At 38.1% G+C, this 14,895-nt stretch overlaps 2 protein-coding genes across 2 annotated transcripts; both read right to left on the reverse strand.

Annotated features, from left to right (window-relative positions):
* Positions 1-4,785: 4,785 nt before the first annotated feature.
* Positions 4,786-7,472, reverse strand: ccl25b (chemokine (C-C motif) ligand 25b). Its single transcript, XM_034710312.1, has 5 exons — positions 7,351-7,472; positions 6,884-6,969; positions 5,679-5,796; positions 5,337-5,460; positions 4,786-5,245 (listed from the first exon to the last, which is right to left on the reverse strand). Exons 2-4 carry the CDS (start codon positions 6,945-6,947, stop codon positions 5,337-5,339), a joined length of 306 nt encoding a protein of 101 aa, XP_034566203.1. The 5' UTR covers positions 6,948-6,969; positions 7,351-7,472; the 3' UTR covers positions 4,786-5,245.
* A 3,902-nt stretch (positions 7,473-11,374) lies between these two features.
* On the reverse strand, positions 11,375-14,207 carry LOC117831560 (small G protein signaling modulator 1-like). The gene is made up of 5 exons (XM_034710303.1): positions 13,910-14,207; positions 13,671-13,780; positions 13,446-13,542; positions 12,820-12,987; positions 11,375-11,665 (listed from the first exon to the last, which is right to left on the reverse strand). The coding sequence occupies exons 1-5, from the start codon at positions 14,013-14,015 to the stop codon at positions 11,577-11,579; spliced, it is 570 nt and encodes a 189-aa protein (XP_034566194.1). The 5' UTR covers positions 14,016-14,207; the 3' UTR covers positions 11,375-11,576.
* Between the last annotated feature and the right edge of the window lie 688 nt (positions 14,208-14,895).

Below are 14,895 nucleotides of genomic sequence, written 5' to 3' on the forward strand. Positions count from 1 at the left end.
CAAAAATGTTTTTTTTTTCTCATCCTCTCTTACAGCAAGAGACAAATGATTATGGGATTGGTTATTGTCTTTTCTGCTGGATGCAGGACTCCAGCGAAGTTTTTGACTGTTTACACAGATATTCCCAATGGGACGCTGGGTGATTTCTTGTTTCATCACAAATCTGGCTGTTTAAAAAATGTTGACTTTTCAGCTAGTTTGCTTACAGGAATTGATTTGGGTGCTGTTCAAGCACTTTCCGTAAAAGGTCTGATTATGAAATCTGACGCACTTTGCATGTGTACACTCCACAGAATTAGGAAATATTTATTTCCTTGGAGGCTGTGACACTTCCATTAATTTTAATCTTTGAAGTTAGACTTTGATTAATCTGGTTCTCTTCCAGTTGATCAGTCCTTCAGCTCAATTTCACTTATTGCTCTGAAATTTCCCTCAAGGAGCAACAATCTCAAAGTGCCAGGCATGCTTATTTGCCTATTACCATCTTCTAGGAATTTAGAGCCAATTCTGTGAGCATCTGCACCCACCCCCTGTGTTCCTGATCAGTGACTGGCACAAATAAAAGCTTCATTCTCCAATAAAAAGCCCTCAGCCTGTTCTCACAAGAACATGTGCACATTGTAGGCAGGAGCCGATGCACACAGAGATTACCAGGGTCCTTCAGGTGCCAAGGAGGAGTCCTGACTTGCTGTTTATGTAAGAATCCTGTTCTTGCACAATATCACTTGTATGAAAATGTCCGTTATTATTTCCACATGAGAGGTATTTTGACTGTGGGATCATCCTTCAAAGGATGCATTCAGTTCTATTCATTGTGGCAGAGTGAACAACAGAGTCGTGCAAGGGAGCTGATTTTGGTAATTGAAATACTGATAGCATGAAACAAAAACTAAACCGATCTTAAAATGCTTAAATCCAATCAGATAAGGATAAAACTTGTTTTAACAAAGTTCTTTTTAATTTTGGGAGGATTAAGTTTGAATCTGATAAATAAGAACAACTCACAACTGCCACAAAATATGTTATCACCAATCTCCTTAAAGGCCCTGTGAGGAGTTTTGAACTGGCTGAGAAACAGACTGAAAATGATACTGATGCCTCTTTATGACCTTCAATAGCAATTAAGTCCATCGGGGGGGTCCATCGGGGGGGGGGGGTGCCAGACCAGATGATGGACATCTTGCTTCAGAAACAGCCTTTATTTGACTGTTTTCATGGAAAATAATCACATTGCCTGATAATGGCCTGTTGAACACAACAGGATGAGGCTTTTGTTGAAAAAACTACTTTTGCATTTACAGGACAAGAGATAAGAGGTTTCACTTTGCCCACAAGGGTGGCGCCGGAATCGATACAAAACAAAAGTTCCTCACAGCAGCTTTAAGTGACGCTTTCTTTGATCTCTGCAGGATTCAAATAAGACATAATGTGCCAAATTAGGTTTCATCATCATCACAAACAAACACTGTCTCTTATGCTGCGCCATCATGCTTATATAAACCATGGGTTCTCTTTGTCTTCACCCTTTCCTAAACCCGTGGGATTAACACAAGGAGCCAATATGTCAGCCCTGAAAAAAAGAAAGCAAGTCAGCATTTATTTGTAATTACATTTGGCAGTGAAAGTTCAGCCCTGAGCCTTGCATGACAAAGTGTTTAGTTCATAAAGACATGAATGTGATGGTTGCGAAAGAGTAAACTTAGCCTTATAAGGACAGTTTCCTTTACAAGTATGTGAGAGCACAATAGGACCACAAGGCAGCCCTTGAGAAAACTGCAAGGGAGGAATACAAACCAAATGTATTTATACTATTGTGTCCACTAACATATTCCTATTATCTTCTTGTGTCTGAACGCCAAAGCAAAAAGTTGTCCCCAAAATAGGTAGGGTCAGAAGAGTAATCTGATTCTAAAACAGCTCGCTTTGCTCCTTTATTTACATTTTTCAATGCATGGCTAGCTGCTTTATTCTGTTTTGTTTTCAGTCAGATAGGGGTGATGTACAAAATGTGATGTTGCTGATACAGGCTGGAAACCAAGCATAAATGTTTTTAAATGGGGCTCAACTGAAGCGAGACCGAACATGTCTATACCATTAACTGTCACTTAATAACTGCTGTTGAAGGTTTCTTAAGAGTTATATAAACTTTTCACAGATTGAGCCTGGGGTGAGAGGGAGGGACACACAGTCAGGCCTTCAGTCAATGGTCGTTCATCATCTTTCCCTCATTAGGTGGGTCATTATATTCACACGAATGATTTGGAATAAAAAGAGGGTCATCTGTGACTTACTTTTTGGCTGATTGGTTCTTTCTTTATGCTTCCTGATATGGAAAATAAGGTCAACTGTAGCACTGCTCTTTAAAACCATCAAGACTTGCACTTGCTGTTCTATATCACACTCAGGTATGTAATTACATCTGATCCCACTTCATATCTGAGCCCACTTATGAGGAAAATGGCAGCCTTTAGAAAAGGGAACTTCTGAATTACTGTCACAATCATCAGAATTCATAAACTGTGAAGCATGTAAATTGATGAATGCTGGAAGCAACTGAGTCGCATCTTGTCAGGATTTTCAGATAAAAACAATAAATATCAGTTTGGTTTTAGTTTCTCAATGACCTGATGGAGCCTAGAGACTGTTTGTGTTCCTGTTAAGTTAATTTGTTCGAGAAAGTGTGTGTAAAATGAAACTGAATTAGTTCTGACCCAAGACTGTGAGAGTTTTTTCCATTTATACGTGGCAGCACAAAACCTATTCTCAACCCCCAAAAAAACAAATAAACTGAAACATCCTTTACTTTTACATTTGCTATTGTTGTATAATTGTCCCACAATGCAATGCACACAAAAAAAAGAGATCTACTTGTAGCAACAATATTTGAAATAGCTCCAACAACACCTCAGTGAAAACATTTTGTTGCCTTGTTTGTTTGCAATAAATTCAAATTGGCAGTTGCAACAGAGCTGCAGTCTGATAGAAATGTGTCGGCAAAGGTCTAATGGCATTTCCTGCTAGCACATAATGTTAACTATGTGGGTTTAGTTGTTTTCTAAAAGCAGAAAACAGGGTACTGTCATAACAGAATGAAATACAGAATATATGACACAAGTTACACTTAAAATAATATTTGATTAGTTTTTGTCCTCTTTTATGATTGTAGAAATACACAAGAAATATTTACAGGGCTACATGATACAATGCAACACTGAGGTTTAGAAAGTCCATGTCTCTGCCCCTATTTGATCTCATCAATTCACTCATAACATCTGAAAACATTTCACCATCAGTCTATCCAGTTCCAGGAAACGAAGGACAGCTTGGATTTAGTGATGACAGACCTTTAACCACTAACTCAGTTCTCAGTGACTTCAGGTCGAGGCTTGATCACCAACCAGGGAAAAATGGACATATGCAAACCCAAAAGCCTCAGGTTCACTGGTTTTCATTTGCTCCTCAGTAATATGATACCTCTCCTAAATACACTTTCTACTGGGTCCTGCAGTTCTAAATAACCCAAAGCCTTAAACCTCCTGTGTGAAAGTTTTAGCTTGTGTTGACTTCGGCGACCCCTGTAGACAAAGCGACACCTCTATCTCTTTTCTGATTTTCATGTATATGTGTAATGTTTTCTGAAAGGAACCCCACATTATAACACATCTTGACCTTTTTAGATTAACATTTTTATCTTTTATATGTTGTAAAAAAAACACACACTTGATTTCTACATTTGAAAAATAAATTATATTATCCAGTCAGAGTGCTTTGAGCATTAAGAATTATTAAGAATTATTAATAAGACAAAACAAGTTTTTAGGTTTCCAACAAAGAATTTATGTAAGATTGGCCAATAAATACCAATCACGGCCCAAAAGTTATACTATATTTACGATATAGCCGTGCCAATTTAGCCCAGTGGTTAGGGCGTGCTTCCCATGTCGGGTTCATCAGAGGGGCTACCTGGCTGATCCTACCAGTAGCATATGCTTGTCTCAAAGATTAAACCATGCAAGTGAAGCACAGTCCTACTGAACTTCTTGTGCAGCTTTGGCTGATTAATTTAATGATGTCAAAGGGATATCTTCCTTGGTTTCTAATACAAAATAATGTCCTCTCGGTCACTAACCCTTCACAGTAGAGCTCATCAAGAAAAAAATTGGGAAACTCATAGACATAATGTTGTACTGGAGAAACGAAAGAAAAATGTAGAACATATTGAGGCCTAATGATAATTTCTTATGAGATTTTTGCCCGATTTAAGGCTATAAAATGAACCATACCATTTGCGAACATTGAAAACACATCACAAAAAGACATTTTGCTGTCAAGGTGAAAAGCATGAATTATCACTGCAAGCAAAACCTGTTTCAGTGTGCATAAGGGCACCTGACAGGTTTCAGACATGAAAAGTTACAACCTCTAAATGAGCCTCATTGTACTACATTGCATAACAAACCTTGTTTTGTTTGTTTTATTTATTTTAGCTTTTTTCTCTCACCATCGTGATTTTCAACGCATCAAAAACTGGCCCTCCAGACCAACTGCCCCATAGGCTGAGTTTTAGAGTGGTGACAGATGGCTATTGCTGCCAATTATAGGCTCAATTTGATGCCAAATTAAGATTGAGTGAGAGATTATGAGTCTATAGATAAGCCTGTTTTGTTTCATGGATATCCAGTTAAAATGTCAGCAGGTTGGAGTGGTGCCACAACCCAACATCAGAACTAAACAGATTTACACAGTCTTATACAGTTTCTGGGTAATTATTCACACTTACAGCAGTCTGGTTTGTTTTGTGTTTTTATTGGAAACAGAAAGTCACAAAGAACAATTAAAATGCTGATACAAAAATATGAAAATCTGTCGTATAAAAAAAAGACTCTCACCTATACCCAGAAGTGGGTTTTTTTTCACATTACACACACTGACATACGTGCTCACAAACAAAGTGTGGAAATAAAAATCAAAGCTGCCAAGCAGTGGCTCATTCCTAGCAGGCTCTATCACATATCATAGAGCAGTGAACAGTAATATAGCAATGGCTCATAAAAAAAAAAGATTGTTGTTATACTGGCTATAGCATTATATGCTACGTTAGTCTAATAAGTGACTTGTGAACATTTACATTCTGTGTCAGCAACAGGAAAGAACAGATGTGCTGAAACATGATCCATCCAATTAAAGATTTTAGATAATGGCTGACAGCTTGCCTCATTCTTCTCGTTTCTCTTCTTTTCGGGGTCTACGAAGACAGAAGTTATACAAAAATCAGCTCAGTCAGTGAGTCTCTCTTGAAGGTAATGAAGTATGTATGTGTAACTTACTGAACTCACTTATATAATCTGCGCTTTCGCTTTTGCCTCCACAGTCTCTATCAGATCCTGAACCCATTTTTTGTTTGGATTGGCACAAACAGTCGGCGGTTTGGCTTGGTTGGCCCTCTTCTTCATCAGAAACCTGCACACATCAATATTATTATACACTGATAGCAAGGCTCCTGAACAGCTTTTGAAGGTAATCATAGACCCCAGTGTGCACACTTCCTTTGTGAGTGGATTGTTTCTTTTTCCATCAGCTTTTCCAAGTTATTTATTTAATTAGAAATTTTCAACAATGTAGGAAAACAAAAAGACAGTTGAGAGCCAACAGTGACGGATATGAGAATGGTTACTCACACAACAGCTCGAAGGTTGCAGTCCCCGTCTGTTTCCTGCATCCTGAAACTTTCAATGTTCTTCTTTGCTCTGGATCTCAAATTTTTCACATAGCCAAGGCAGCAGTTGCCATATGAGCCTGGAGAGAGGCAGAAGGTACATATATGGAGGGTTAGGGAGAGATAAAACACATCACCTGAAAATATTACTGTTTCACAAGAATGGAAAAATTAAGTAACCACTCATATTCCAGCATGGGTCCTCAGAGAAATCAATACAGCTCAATTTGAATAACTGGAACATATACAAGTCTCGTTCATGTGTACTGAACATGGATACCTGTGTTTATTTGCATGCCAACAGAGCTTATGTGTAAAATGTGCACAATTGAGCGCTGTTTAGTCTAACTATGACCAGATACCTCTAATTTCTGGACTGCTTACTCAATTTTAATAAGTAAAACAGAATCATGGGTCTGAAAAATCTTCATCGTTTTACTCTCATTACTTTAAATCACTGTACTTGTATCAAAAGGAAGAAAACACATCACTATTTCAAGAATTTGAAAATGTATTATGATTATAATGACAGCATTGAAAAGCTATTGATCTAAAAAAAAAAACTCTGGAAATCTATTGAAAAGGAGAAAACATATTGTGAAAAACATATTTACACTCTTCTCCTTATGCAAGCTACATAAACCATCTCAGTGGTCAAACATGGGTCCAAAAGTAATGGAACTTTCACCTTTACTCAAGTGGCCATATGCTGGAAAGTACGCCCTATTCTGCTGGTAGTAAGTGTTCATTCCTTCAATCAGTATTAAAATCAACTTAATTAAACCTGTCACAATGTCACAAACATCTAAGTGGGCTATAATAACATTCCTAGACAGATTACGCTTTGTTGTGGTAAATAGTTTGGACCGGATATGTTCACCTCATTAGGCGACCAGATTTAGTCACAGAACAAAAGGAATGTGGATTGTGAAATACAGCTGCAGCCACAGCTCAACCAGATTTGGTCAAAGAGAGACTCTACATATTTTCCTCGGCCGGTCCATGCAAACATTGTCTATCTCTTTAGGTTTAATGCATAACTGTCTAATTCTAAAAACAGCTAATGTGCAACACTGAGCTGCTGTGAAAAATGTTAAATCTATCAAATATCTAAATCCAATTTGCAATTTAGAAGTCTTAATCCGAAATATAATCTGTCCCACTTACCTTGTGCCAGACTCATATACATGCAGGTGAGGAGCAGGAGGAAGAAAAGAGCTTGGAACTTCATGGCTGTTGTTCTTACTGCGTTGCTGCACAGACACAAACAGATTCAATCAAAGAGCGGAAAGTGAAAGATTGGAAACAGCCTCACTCCCCCCTGCCTTATAAATGTTGGCTGTTGAAGTGATTCTTTCCATCACAAACTCCTCCATGTGCACTATTGTGAAAGTTGACCTCTGACATGAACGTCTCAGCCCTTGTCCGGCTTCCAGCTAGGCAGCTGTTAAATCTCAAACACTGAGTGTTGTTTTACAGATACCAAGAAACTTTGTCTTGCATAACGTCTTGTTGATTACATCCATGCATTTATTTCTGACAACCTATTGTACTTGAAGCTTGGACCACATAAAAAGGTTTGCAAAAGCAAGAGCAAGATAAATTTTGCCTCATAAGCCTGCAGAGAAACATACCTGCTTTCTTTCAGTATTTCACAAGATGTCCTGGGAGAAAAACCGTCTGTCCACTGTAGCCCGTGGTGACTCTCTATGCTAATATGCCTGAAATTTGCCCTCCCTCCTCCAAACTCGATCCTTTACCACACCTCCTCCGCATCCTCTGCCAATGCTCAAAAGTTTACAACTGCTCAGTAGGAGTGCAATTTGATCACAGAATTTCCCTCCACTACACATGCTCACACATGTGCCCATACCACCCAAGTACCTCTGTAGGTGAAACATGTCGATTTAATTTCTGTTTTCTCCCAACAGAGGATAAATTCAGAAAGGGAAAATAAGTTGTTATTCACTAAGGGCCTATTTTGGAAAATGGTACAACCGAGTAAACCTGGTAGTTAATACTGATTTTCCCAGGTGACAAAGCAACTGTATAACTTAAAATAAGCTGTGAAAAATGGAGGCAGAAAATGATAACATAAAATGTGCCTAAAGACACACAGAAGCAGCACAGAAGCATCACCAGCCAAGTTCCTTATTGCTATGGTCTCACATCCAGAAAGCCAATTGTAGAAATGTTCAGAACATATAATGTAGATAGGATAGACAGGATCTTGTTTCATACATGAGAGCACATGAGTCTCACACAAGCACCAGAGAGCTTTCTGTTTTTTTGCCCCTAAGCTGTGGAACTCTCTGCCTCTGGACATCAAAACAGATCGCTTGGTGTTTTTAAAAGTAATCTTCGTACAAGACTTATCTTTTTAATCTAGCTTTTAATTTGGAGATGTTTATTTTCAGCCCTGGAATGCATTATTATTATTTATTTTATTATCATTTTAATCATTGTTTTAACATTTATTTATCTTATTTATAAAAGTTTATTATTCATTTATCTATTTATTTCTTGTGTTCATCGAATCTTGTTAACTCTACCTTATATTTAACTTTTCTTTCCACTCTTACTTATTTTATTAATTTTACTGTGTTGATTTTATTTTATTTTATTTTTAAGTATTTTATTTATTATCATGTCTTTTACCATTGCACTTTGGGCTGCATGTTTTTATGTATGAAGGTGCAATATAAATAAAGTTGAGTTGAGCAATTTCACCAACAGGTAATAAAAACAATATTGTAAATACTTTCTTCCAACCATTTAAGAACTCCCACGAATTTATCACATTTCATCAGTTCTATTAAATTCCTCTCCCAAAGCCTCTCTCCTTTGACAGCTCTCCAGATGTGTGAAAATATCCCAAAGTAGGTTTATTGGCCATCTGGTAAGTGTTATTAGGTCTAATGAACTCACTACAGTTATCAACAGCGTTGTCCTAAAAAGCTGTGCACTGAAACAATTCTGATATGAACGTCATGATCCATTTAGTCCCCCTGCAGAGTAATTCTAGCCAACATTGGGAAATTTACATGAGTAAGTCTTGATAACTCATTTTCCAGCACACCTGCAAGTAACATTAAAGATTTGATCATGGGGTCATGCAAAATTAAATTACATCCTGAATTATACATACCCTTGCAATGAGATAAGAAAAGATACAGACATAAAAAGAGGGTAAAGACTGATGTCAGCAGGACCTCAGACTGTCATTGTATGATGAGTGTTGTTTACAAGCTCTGTGCCCAAACATTCATGTTTATTTATGATACAGTGGTTGAGTTGGCAAAAAATGAATTGTGGAGGAGTCTGGGCTCCTTAACCTAGAATAACCTTGATCCCACCATGAGAATTTGTGTAAGATACTTTGAAAAAGCTCCAAGTATTGAAACCCGGGGACATTTAGAAAGAACCACTCTGGACAAAGAAAGTTCGTTGTTAAATGTTTACTGAAAAGAAACCTCTTCTTTTCAAACAACTTGCTGCCTTCAGGTTCTTTGTTCTAAAAGTTTCAACACTCTTTTCCACTCTGCCAAAACTACAACTCTGATAGGAACACTAATTTATTCATTTATGTTTATTTGTTGACCCATTCAGCCTATAAAATACTAAACACCTGTTTTTAATGATGCCAAGTTGCTTTCCTGAAGTTACCATAACCCAAATTATGGTTGAAAATGTGAAGGATATGACCTCAATGTCTTCTACAGAAATACTGAAGAAATAGCTTTTAAGATTAACTGTCTCTTTTGTGCACTGTAAAAATGTTCTACAGAAACGGGGGATGTTGATAGTTATCTCCCTTGTGCACTCATGGTTCCTCCCTCTGTTGATTTGATTGCTTCCAAATGTCTGTCTTAACGAGACCTGATCATGTTTGTCTGACTCATAATCACAGAACAGTGGTATAACATTCTTTGGATATGTGTGTCCACCGAATACCACATGTATTCCAGGTCAATTTGAAAGATACAGAAAGACACGAGGGTGTTTTATGGATTTAAGTTAAATACTGTGTATGCCCAGCTGGATGTTGAGAGCCAAAAAGGGACAGAAACATCTCATTCCGAATCTGTACACATGTATATGGTGCTAAAATAGACTTCACTCTGGCAAAGAGTTCTAAAAAGTGTTGGACCTGGCTGCTGAGATGTTGTCCAACACTTGGCCCAGAAAGCTAGAGGGGCTCACATTCAGTGATTCTCTTCATCCCAAAAGGATTGCATGGATTTGTGCAAAGGGGATTTCTCATGTTGAAACAGGAAAGGGACTTGGAATAGGCACTCAAACATATGAAACACATGAACTTCTCACACACTGTCTCAGTTGAGGACATCACCCATCATCTGAATAACTTTATAGTAACAGTAATATAATCGACATGCGATGACCAATAATTGCACATGAATCACAAACCCTTGCTTTAAAATGCAGTTACACAAAATTTGCAACATGGTCCCAGAATGTTTTGCCAGATGTTAAAATTTAACTCATGAAACAAGAGCAATCAAGCAAAACACATTGCCTTCATAGTTTCACAGATTTTGAAACAGAACATATCTTCATGCTTTCTATAGTCAAATGCATCATTCATTAAAAGTCTTCGCCAGAGAAAAACGCACAAGGAATATTTTCTGGCAGTGTTTTCTTTGATCTCACGTTGCCTACATCGCTGCAGCAGTTACAGACATTAGAAAAAGCATATGAAAATAATGAATCATCTCAAATATGGTTTTGTTTGATTTCATAGATCATAAAGAGGCACCAGTATTGATTTCAGTCTCACAACTTAAGCTTTAAGTTGAATTAAAATTGGACCTGTGAAAGACGCCTGGTGCTCCCAGCCCAGCATGGCTCTAAATCTCTAGCTAGATTCTTCTCCTCTGTTGTTCCAAACTGGTGGAATGAATTACCTAACTCCTTACGATCCGCAGAGTCCCTTTCTACTTTTAAGAGATGTCTGAAGACTTAACTGTTCAGGGAACACTTAGGTACTTAACCTGACCCTTCTCCTCTTTTTCCTCTGGGGTAGAATGAATCAGAAGGTCTAAAACCCTGCTCTAATTGAATATTTAGCACTGAAGATTCAATGCTGTTGAATGTTGAACGATATTGTTGACTTGAATTATTTGTTGTGATTAGCAGTGGCTACATTATCTTAAAAAAAAATAAAAAAATAAAGAAATAAAAACAAAAAAAAAACAAAACTGGGACTTCTTCTGACACTAGACGGCAGAACCTGTGGCCAATCAACTTTAAGCACTTTGTCGCACTTACTAAGGTTTTCCCCCCAGTCTAAATTCTTGCTTGTATTGTACATCACTTTGGGGCACAAAAGGGTCTGCTAAATTGAAGTGTAGAATTGTAGAATTGTAGTTAAGGTAAGGTAATTAACAGTTACTTCATACATCAGTTCATATATGACCAAATTTGCTAGAGATACACATTTTTTTAGGATAATTGCATATGAACAGCCGCTCAGGCTGAGTTTTCAAACGTTATATCTCTGAGAACAAACTGAATGGTGTGTGTATATACATAGAGTATATAAACACACACACACACACACACACACACACACACACACACACACACACAACACATATATATGTGTAGATTTTGTTCTCACTCAAACATACTGACAAATACGAAGGAAAATATTCTTTTACAGCTGTTGACAACACAAACAACATTGTGGGTACAGTTAATAAGGCTCATAGCAGCAAACTGTGATTGTAAAGGCCTTGTGTAACGTCTGTGTGTTTGTGTGTGCTCATAAGTATTTAACTCTGATGCTGCTACAGCCGTTTGCACATCACTTGGAAGGAAAAGAAGACAAACAGAGTGATCACTTGTTCTCTATAAGTATCTGCACTTTACAGACAAGATCTCTGGCCTGGGTCAGAATCTGCTTCATGTTGTGGTGTTCAGCCATTTCTGAAAGACAAAAGCATATAACATTACTTTTACTGCGTAGGTGTACTTTGAAAACAAAGAGCTAATGGACCCTGTAATCTTCACTATGTATGTATGTTTTGAAAAGATGTGAAGCATCAGATTCTGATAGATTTCACTGAAAGTAGTGCTCTAGCAATGTATCATTGCACCATTAAAAGGTGGTCTGGTTTCAGATCTCTAAACCCCAAAATAATCTACTCTGTCAACATGAATTGTACACACTGACGAGTGTTCCCTTGTTGAAAGCAGCCAAGCCATTCAGAGCTTTACAGTAATGCAACTTAAATTGTGACAAGTATAATAAAAGCTGAAGCAGCCATATACAGTATGTATGTAGTCAAATCTATAATTTGGTGGATTTGAAAAAGGAAAAAAATGGTGTGGGATGGGGGAAAACCATAGACATAAAATATGGACGTAGGATCCGTGGCGTCACCCATCTGTTTCCATATTGCTGCTGTCGAGCGATTGTGACGTAAAGAGGCGGGCTTTGAGCCTCCCGGCCAACAGCTACAGTGTTCCCCCAGGCAGCTATGCCTCTCATTGGAAGACTCGTAATCTCAATACCTTCGAAATTGCCGCGTTAGAAAAAAAATCACCCCCCTCACAGTAAGAGCACATCCAGAAATGAGCTATCCAGACTACACTCGTCTTTTGTACCAGGCTGTAAACATGTTTATTTCTGCTGTAAAGATCAGCTTTTTTGAATTGGTGTGTATGTGGTTTCTGGTACTTCCAGAGCCAGCCTCAAGTGGATCCTCAATGAACTGCAGTTTTTAGCACTTCTGCATTGGACTCATATTTTTAGACCGGAGGTTGGCGCTTGGAGAAAACATATGGTAGTATGTCCAGTATGACCAAACTCTGACAGTGCTAGCTCCTAAAATTCCCATAACTCCTGAAAAATGTTCACATCAAGCAAATTCTATCTAAAAGATTTGACTTTTCAGTTAGAAACCTCTCATCTCTGTTCCAAAGCTGAGATAACCCTGATGAAATCATTGGGTGATTTCATTAGACTGGACAAAGCTTCTTTAGGGTCACAGACAACATTCAATTATGTTTTGTGTAAAATCAGTGGCAAGTGGTGACAGGATATGTGAAGACATTAGCTGTAAAGTGACATGTTTTACCATTGAAGAACTTAATGATATCAGTGAAGTCCATGTTGTTCTCCAGTATGATGTCCCTGTAGATCTCCACCAATGCCAAAGCGATGAAGAGGACAAAGTGACTGGAGGAGATGTTCTTAGCTGCCCAGATGGTTTCCCAGACTGAAAACACGTCTTCATATACCAACTCTGGAAGACAGGACACACAAAGAAAAAGGAGTGAAAGTGTGTCAGTGTTTGAGGGCCTGGATGGGAGCGAGCTTGAAGGAAACCAAGTTATCAACAGAGAGATAAGAGTGGGGGCAGGTGTTTGTTAGGGTGTGAAAGAGGATAAACTGAGACACCACAGTGAGAGAGTTCACAGAAAACAAGAGTCCATTGTTCAATCTTGCAGCAGAAAGCATAATTAAAAACTTTTTTCATGCAGACACACTTTTTCTCAGTGAATTCCTAAGTAGCCCCAGAGTTGTTTTTCCAGAAATAATATTGATTTCTAAATCCTTCTCAAGCCCTAATAACTGCATCTCTTGCTAACAAACCGCCAAGACAAGAGGCTTGGCATTTCATCCACAAATAAGGCTTAAGAGGAGTGTAACTCCCACTCCTCTAATTGGCAAAAAATCTCTAACACCAAGCTGTGTCTTTACCTCGCTTGAAGTCAAGAAGAAACCAGCGGTAGCAGAAGTAGAAGTGGGTGTAGTCTCCATTCTGGTGCATTAATTCAAACAGCTCAGAATCCAGGATCTTTACAGAAAGGGGATCAGAGGAGATTCAGGGAAGGACATAATGAGACTGGTGGTGAGAAAGCAGGTTCTTTGTGGGTTAAACATGGATTAAGTGGTATCTAACAGCTACTTTACAGGGGCTGTCACCTGGATTAGAGAACGCATGTTGGCAAAGTGAGTGTCCATAGCTCCTCCATGTGGAAAGTTCTGATTCATCCTCTTCATGAGCTCAGTAAAGCAGCTGAAGGCTAGGGCCTCTGAGAGGAGCAAAGTGAAAGGAAGCGGGAGTGAGAAAATGAGTGGGCAAACTGTGCTGTGTTGTTTCATAAATAACTGTAAAAATACACCAAAATGTCAGAGAAGGGGGAAAATACAAAGTGACTCACCATCGTCCAGAATGACTAGAAGAGGAGCGAGCAGATCACACATGCCCTGCACGTAGCCGATGTCAAGGTGCCTCCAGATATAGCTGAAAATATACAACCAAGACATGTGAACTTGACCTTTCTCAGCCGGTTTTGTCTGCTTATCTAAGTCACGCGCTACTGTCAGTGTTATTCTACTTTTTATCCAATGCTGAAAACATGTTTTTCAAAGTAATATTTATGATTTAGCAAGGCAAGTACTTCATGCAGAGATTCATGATTGCATAATTTGATGAAGTGGGGCTCCTGTTTTCTTTATATGGTATTAGTTGGGGGTGAATTGCAGGATAACTCACAATACTCACAAAATTAATGCAATGCAATACAAATATTGTGTTGGAGCTATTTGCATTGTTTCGTGTATTTGATTATTTTTACTTTAATCAATTGATTTATTTATTGTTATTTAATTTAGGGTAATTACCTTTGATGCCATAGGGGTATTAGTATATTTGGTTACTCACTTTTATAGGTTGATAGTTTTGCACCGGGTGACGTCTATATATATGGGTAGGTAAGATAGGAGGAGCGGACACCGGGGATGGTGAATGGTTTTTACAGGGAAATTTGCCCGATAAATTGCACATTGAAGAATATAAAATTCTGCAACAAGGTAAAGTGTAGGGTGACAGACATAAGTGCCAATGCAAGCAGTCATGATACTATGAATCAAATTGGGAGGGAAATCTGTTTAATATAATTATTTAATTAAATGATCAATACTGGATGCAAGCAATACCGTAATAATATTGCATAAGCCATAACTACAAAAATTGACGTACAATACATTGTCCTACCCCAGGTATTAGTTGTGCTGAATTTAAGTTACATCGGGGAGAACATACATTTGTTTTTATACATTTTGTAAATTAGCTTTCACAGCCAATGAGAAGAAATCTTTCAGTGTTAAAGGATAAAGCTGGTATGGTATCAGTGTAATATTCTAC

This window comes from Notolabrus celidotus, chromosome 2, assembly GCF_009762535.1.
Source record: "Notolabrus celidotus isolate fNotCel1 chromosome 2, fNotCel1.pri, whole genome shotgun sequence".
In the NCBI taxonomy this organism is placed as follows: Eukaryota; Metazoa; Chordata; class Actinopteri; order Labriformes; family Labridae; genus Notolabrus; species Notolabrus celidotus.

What these genes read in the sequence shown, in the direction of transcription:
- ccl25b (XM_034710312.1), bottom strand. Translation starts at nt 6,947, where the DNA reads ATGAAGTTCCAAGCTCTTTTCTTCCTCCTGCTCCTCACCTGCATGTAT. An exon ending in GTATATGAGTCTGGCACAAG is followed by an intron (nt 5,797 to 6,883) that starts GTAAGTGGGACA and finishes GCCTCTCTCCAG; the next exon opens with GCTCATATGGCAACTGCTGC. An exon ending in TGCAACCTTCGAGCTGTTGT is followed by an intron (nt 5,461 to 5,678) that starts GTGAGTAACCAT and finishes TGATGTGTGCAG; the next exon opens with GTTTCTGATGAAGAAGAGGG.
- LOC117831560 (XM_034710303.1), bottom strand. Translation starts at nt 14,015, where the DNA reads ATGTCTTGGTTGTATATTTTCAGCTATATCTGGAGGCACCTTGACATC. An exon ending in ACATGCGTTCTCTAATCCAG is followed by an intron (nt 13,543 to 13,670) that starts GTGACAGCCCCT and finishes CTTTCTGTAAAG; the next exon opens with ATCCTGGATTCTGAGCTGTT. An exon ending in TATCATTAAGTTCTTCAATG is followed by an intron (nt 11,666 to 12,819) that starts GTAAAACATGTC and finishes TTTGTCTTTCAG; the next exon opens with AAATGGCTGAACACCACAAC.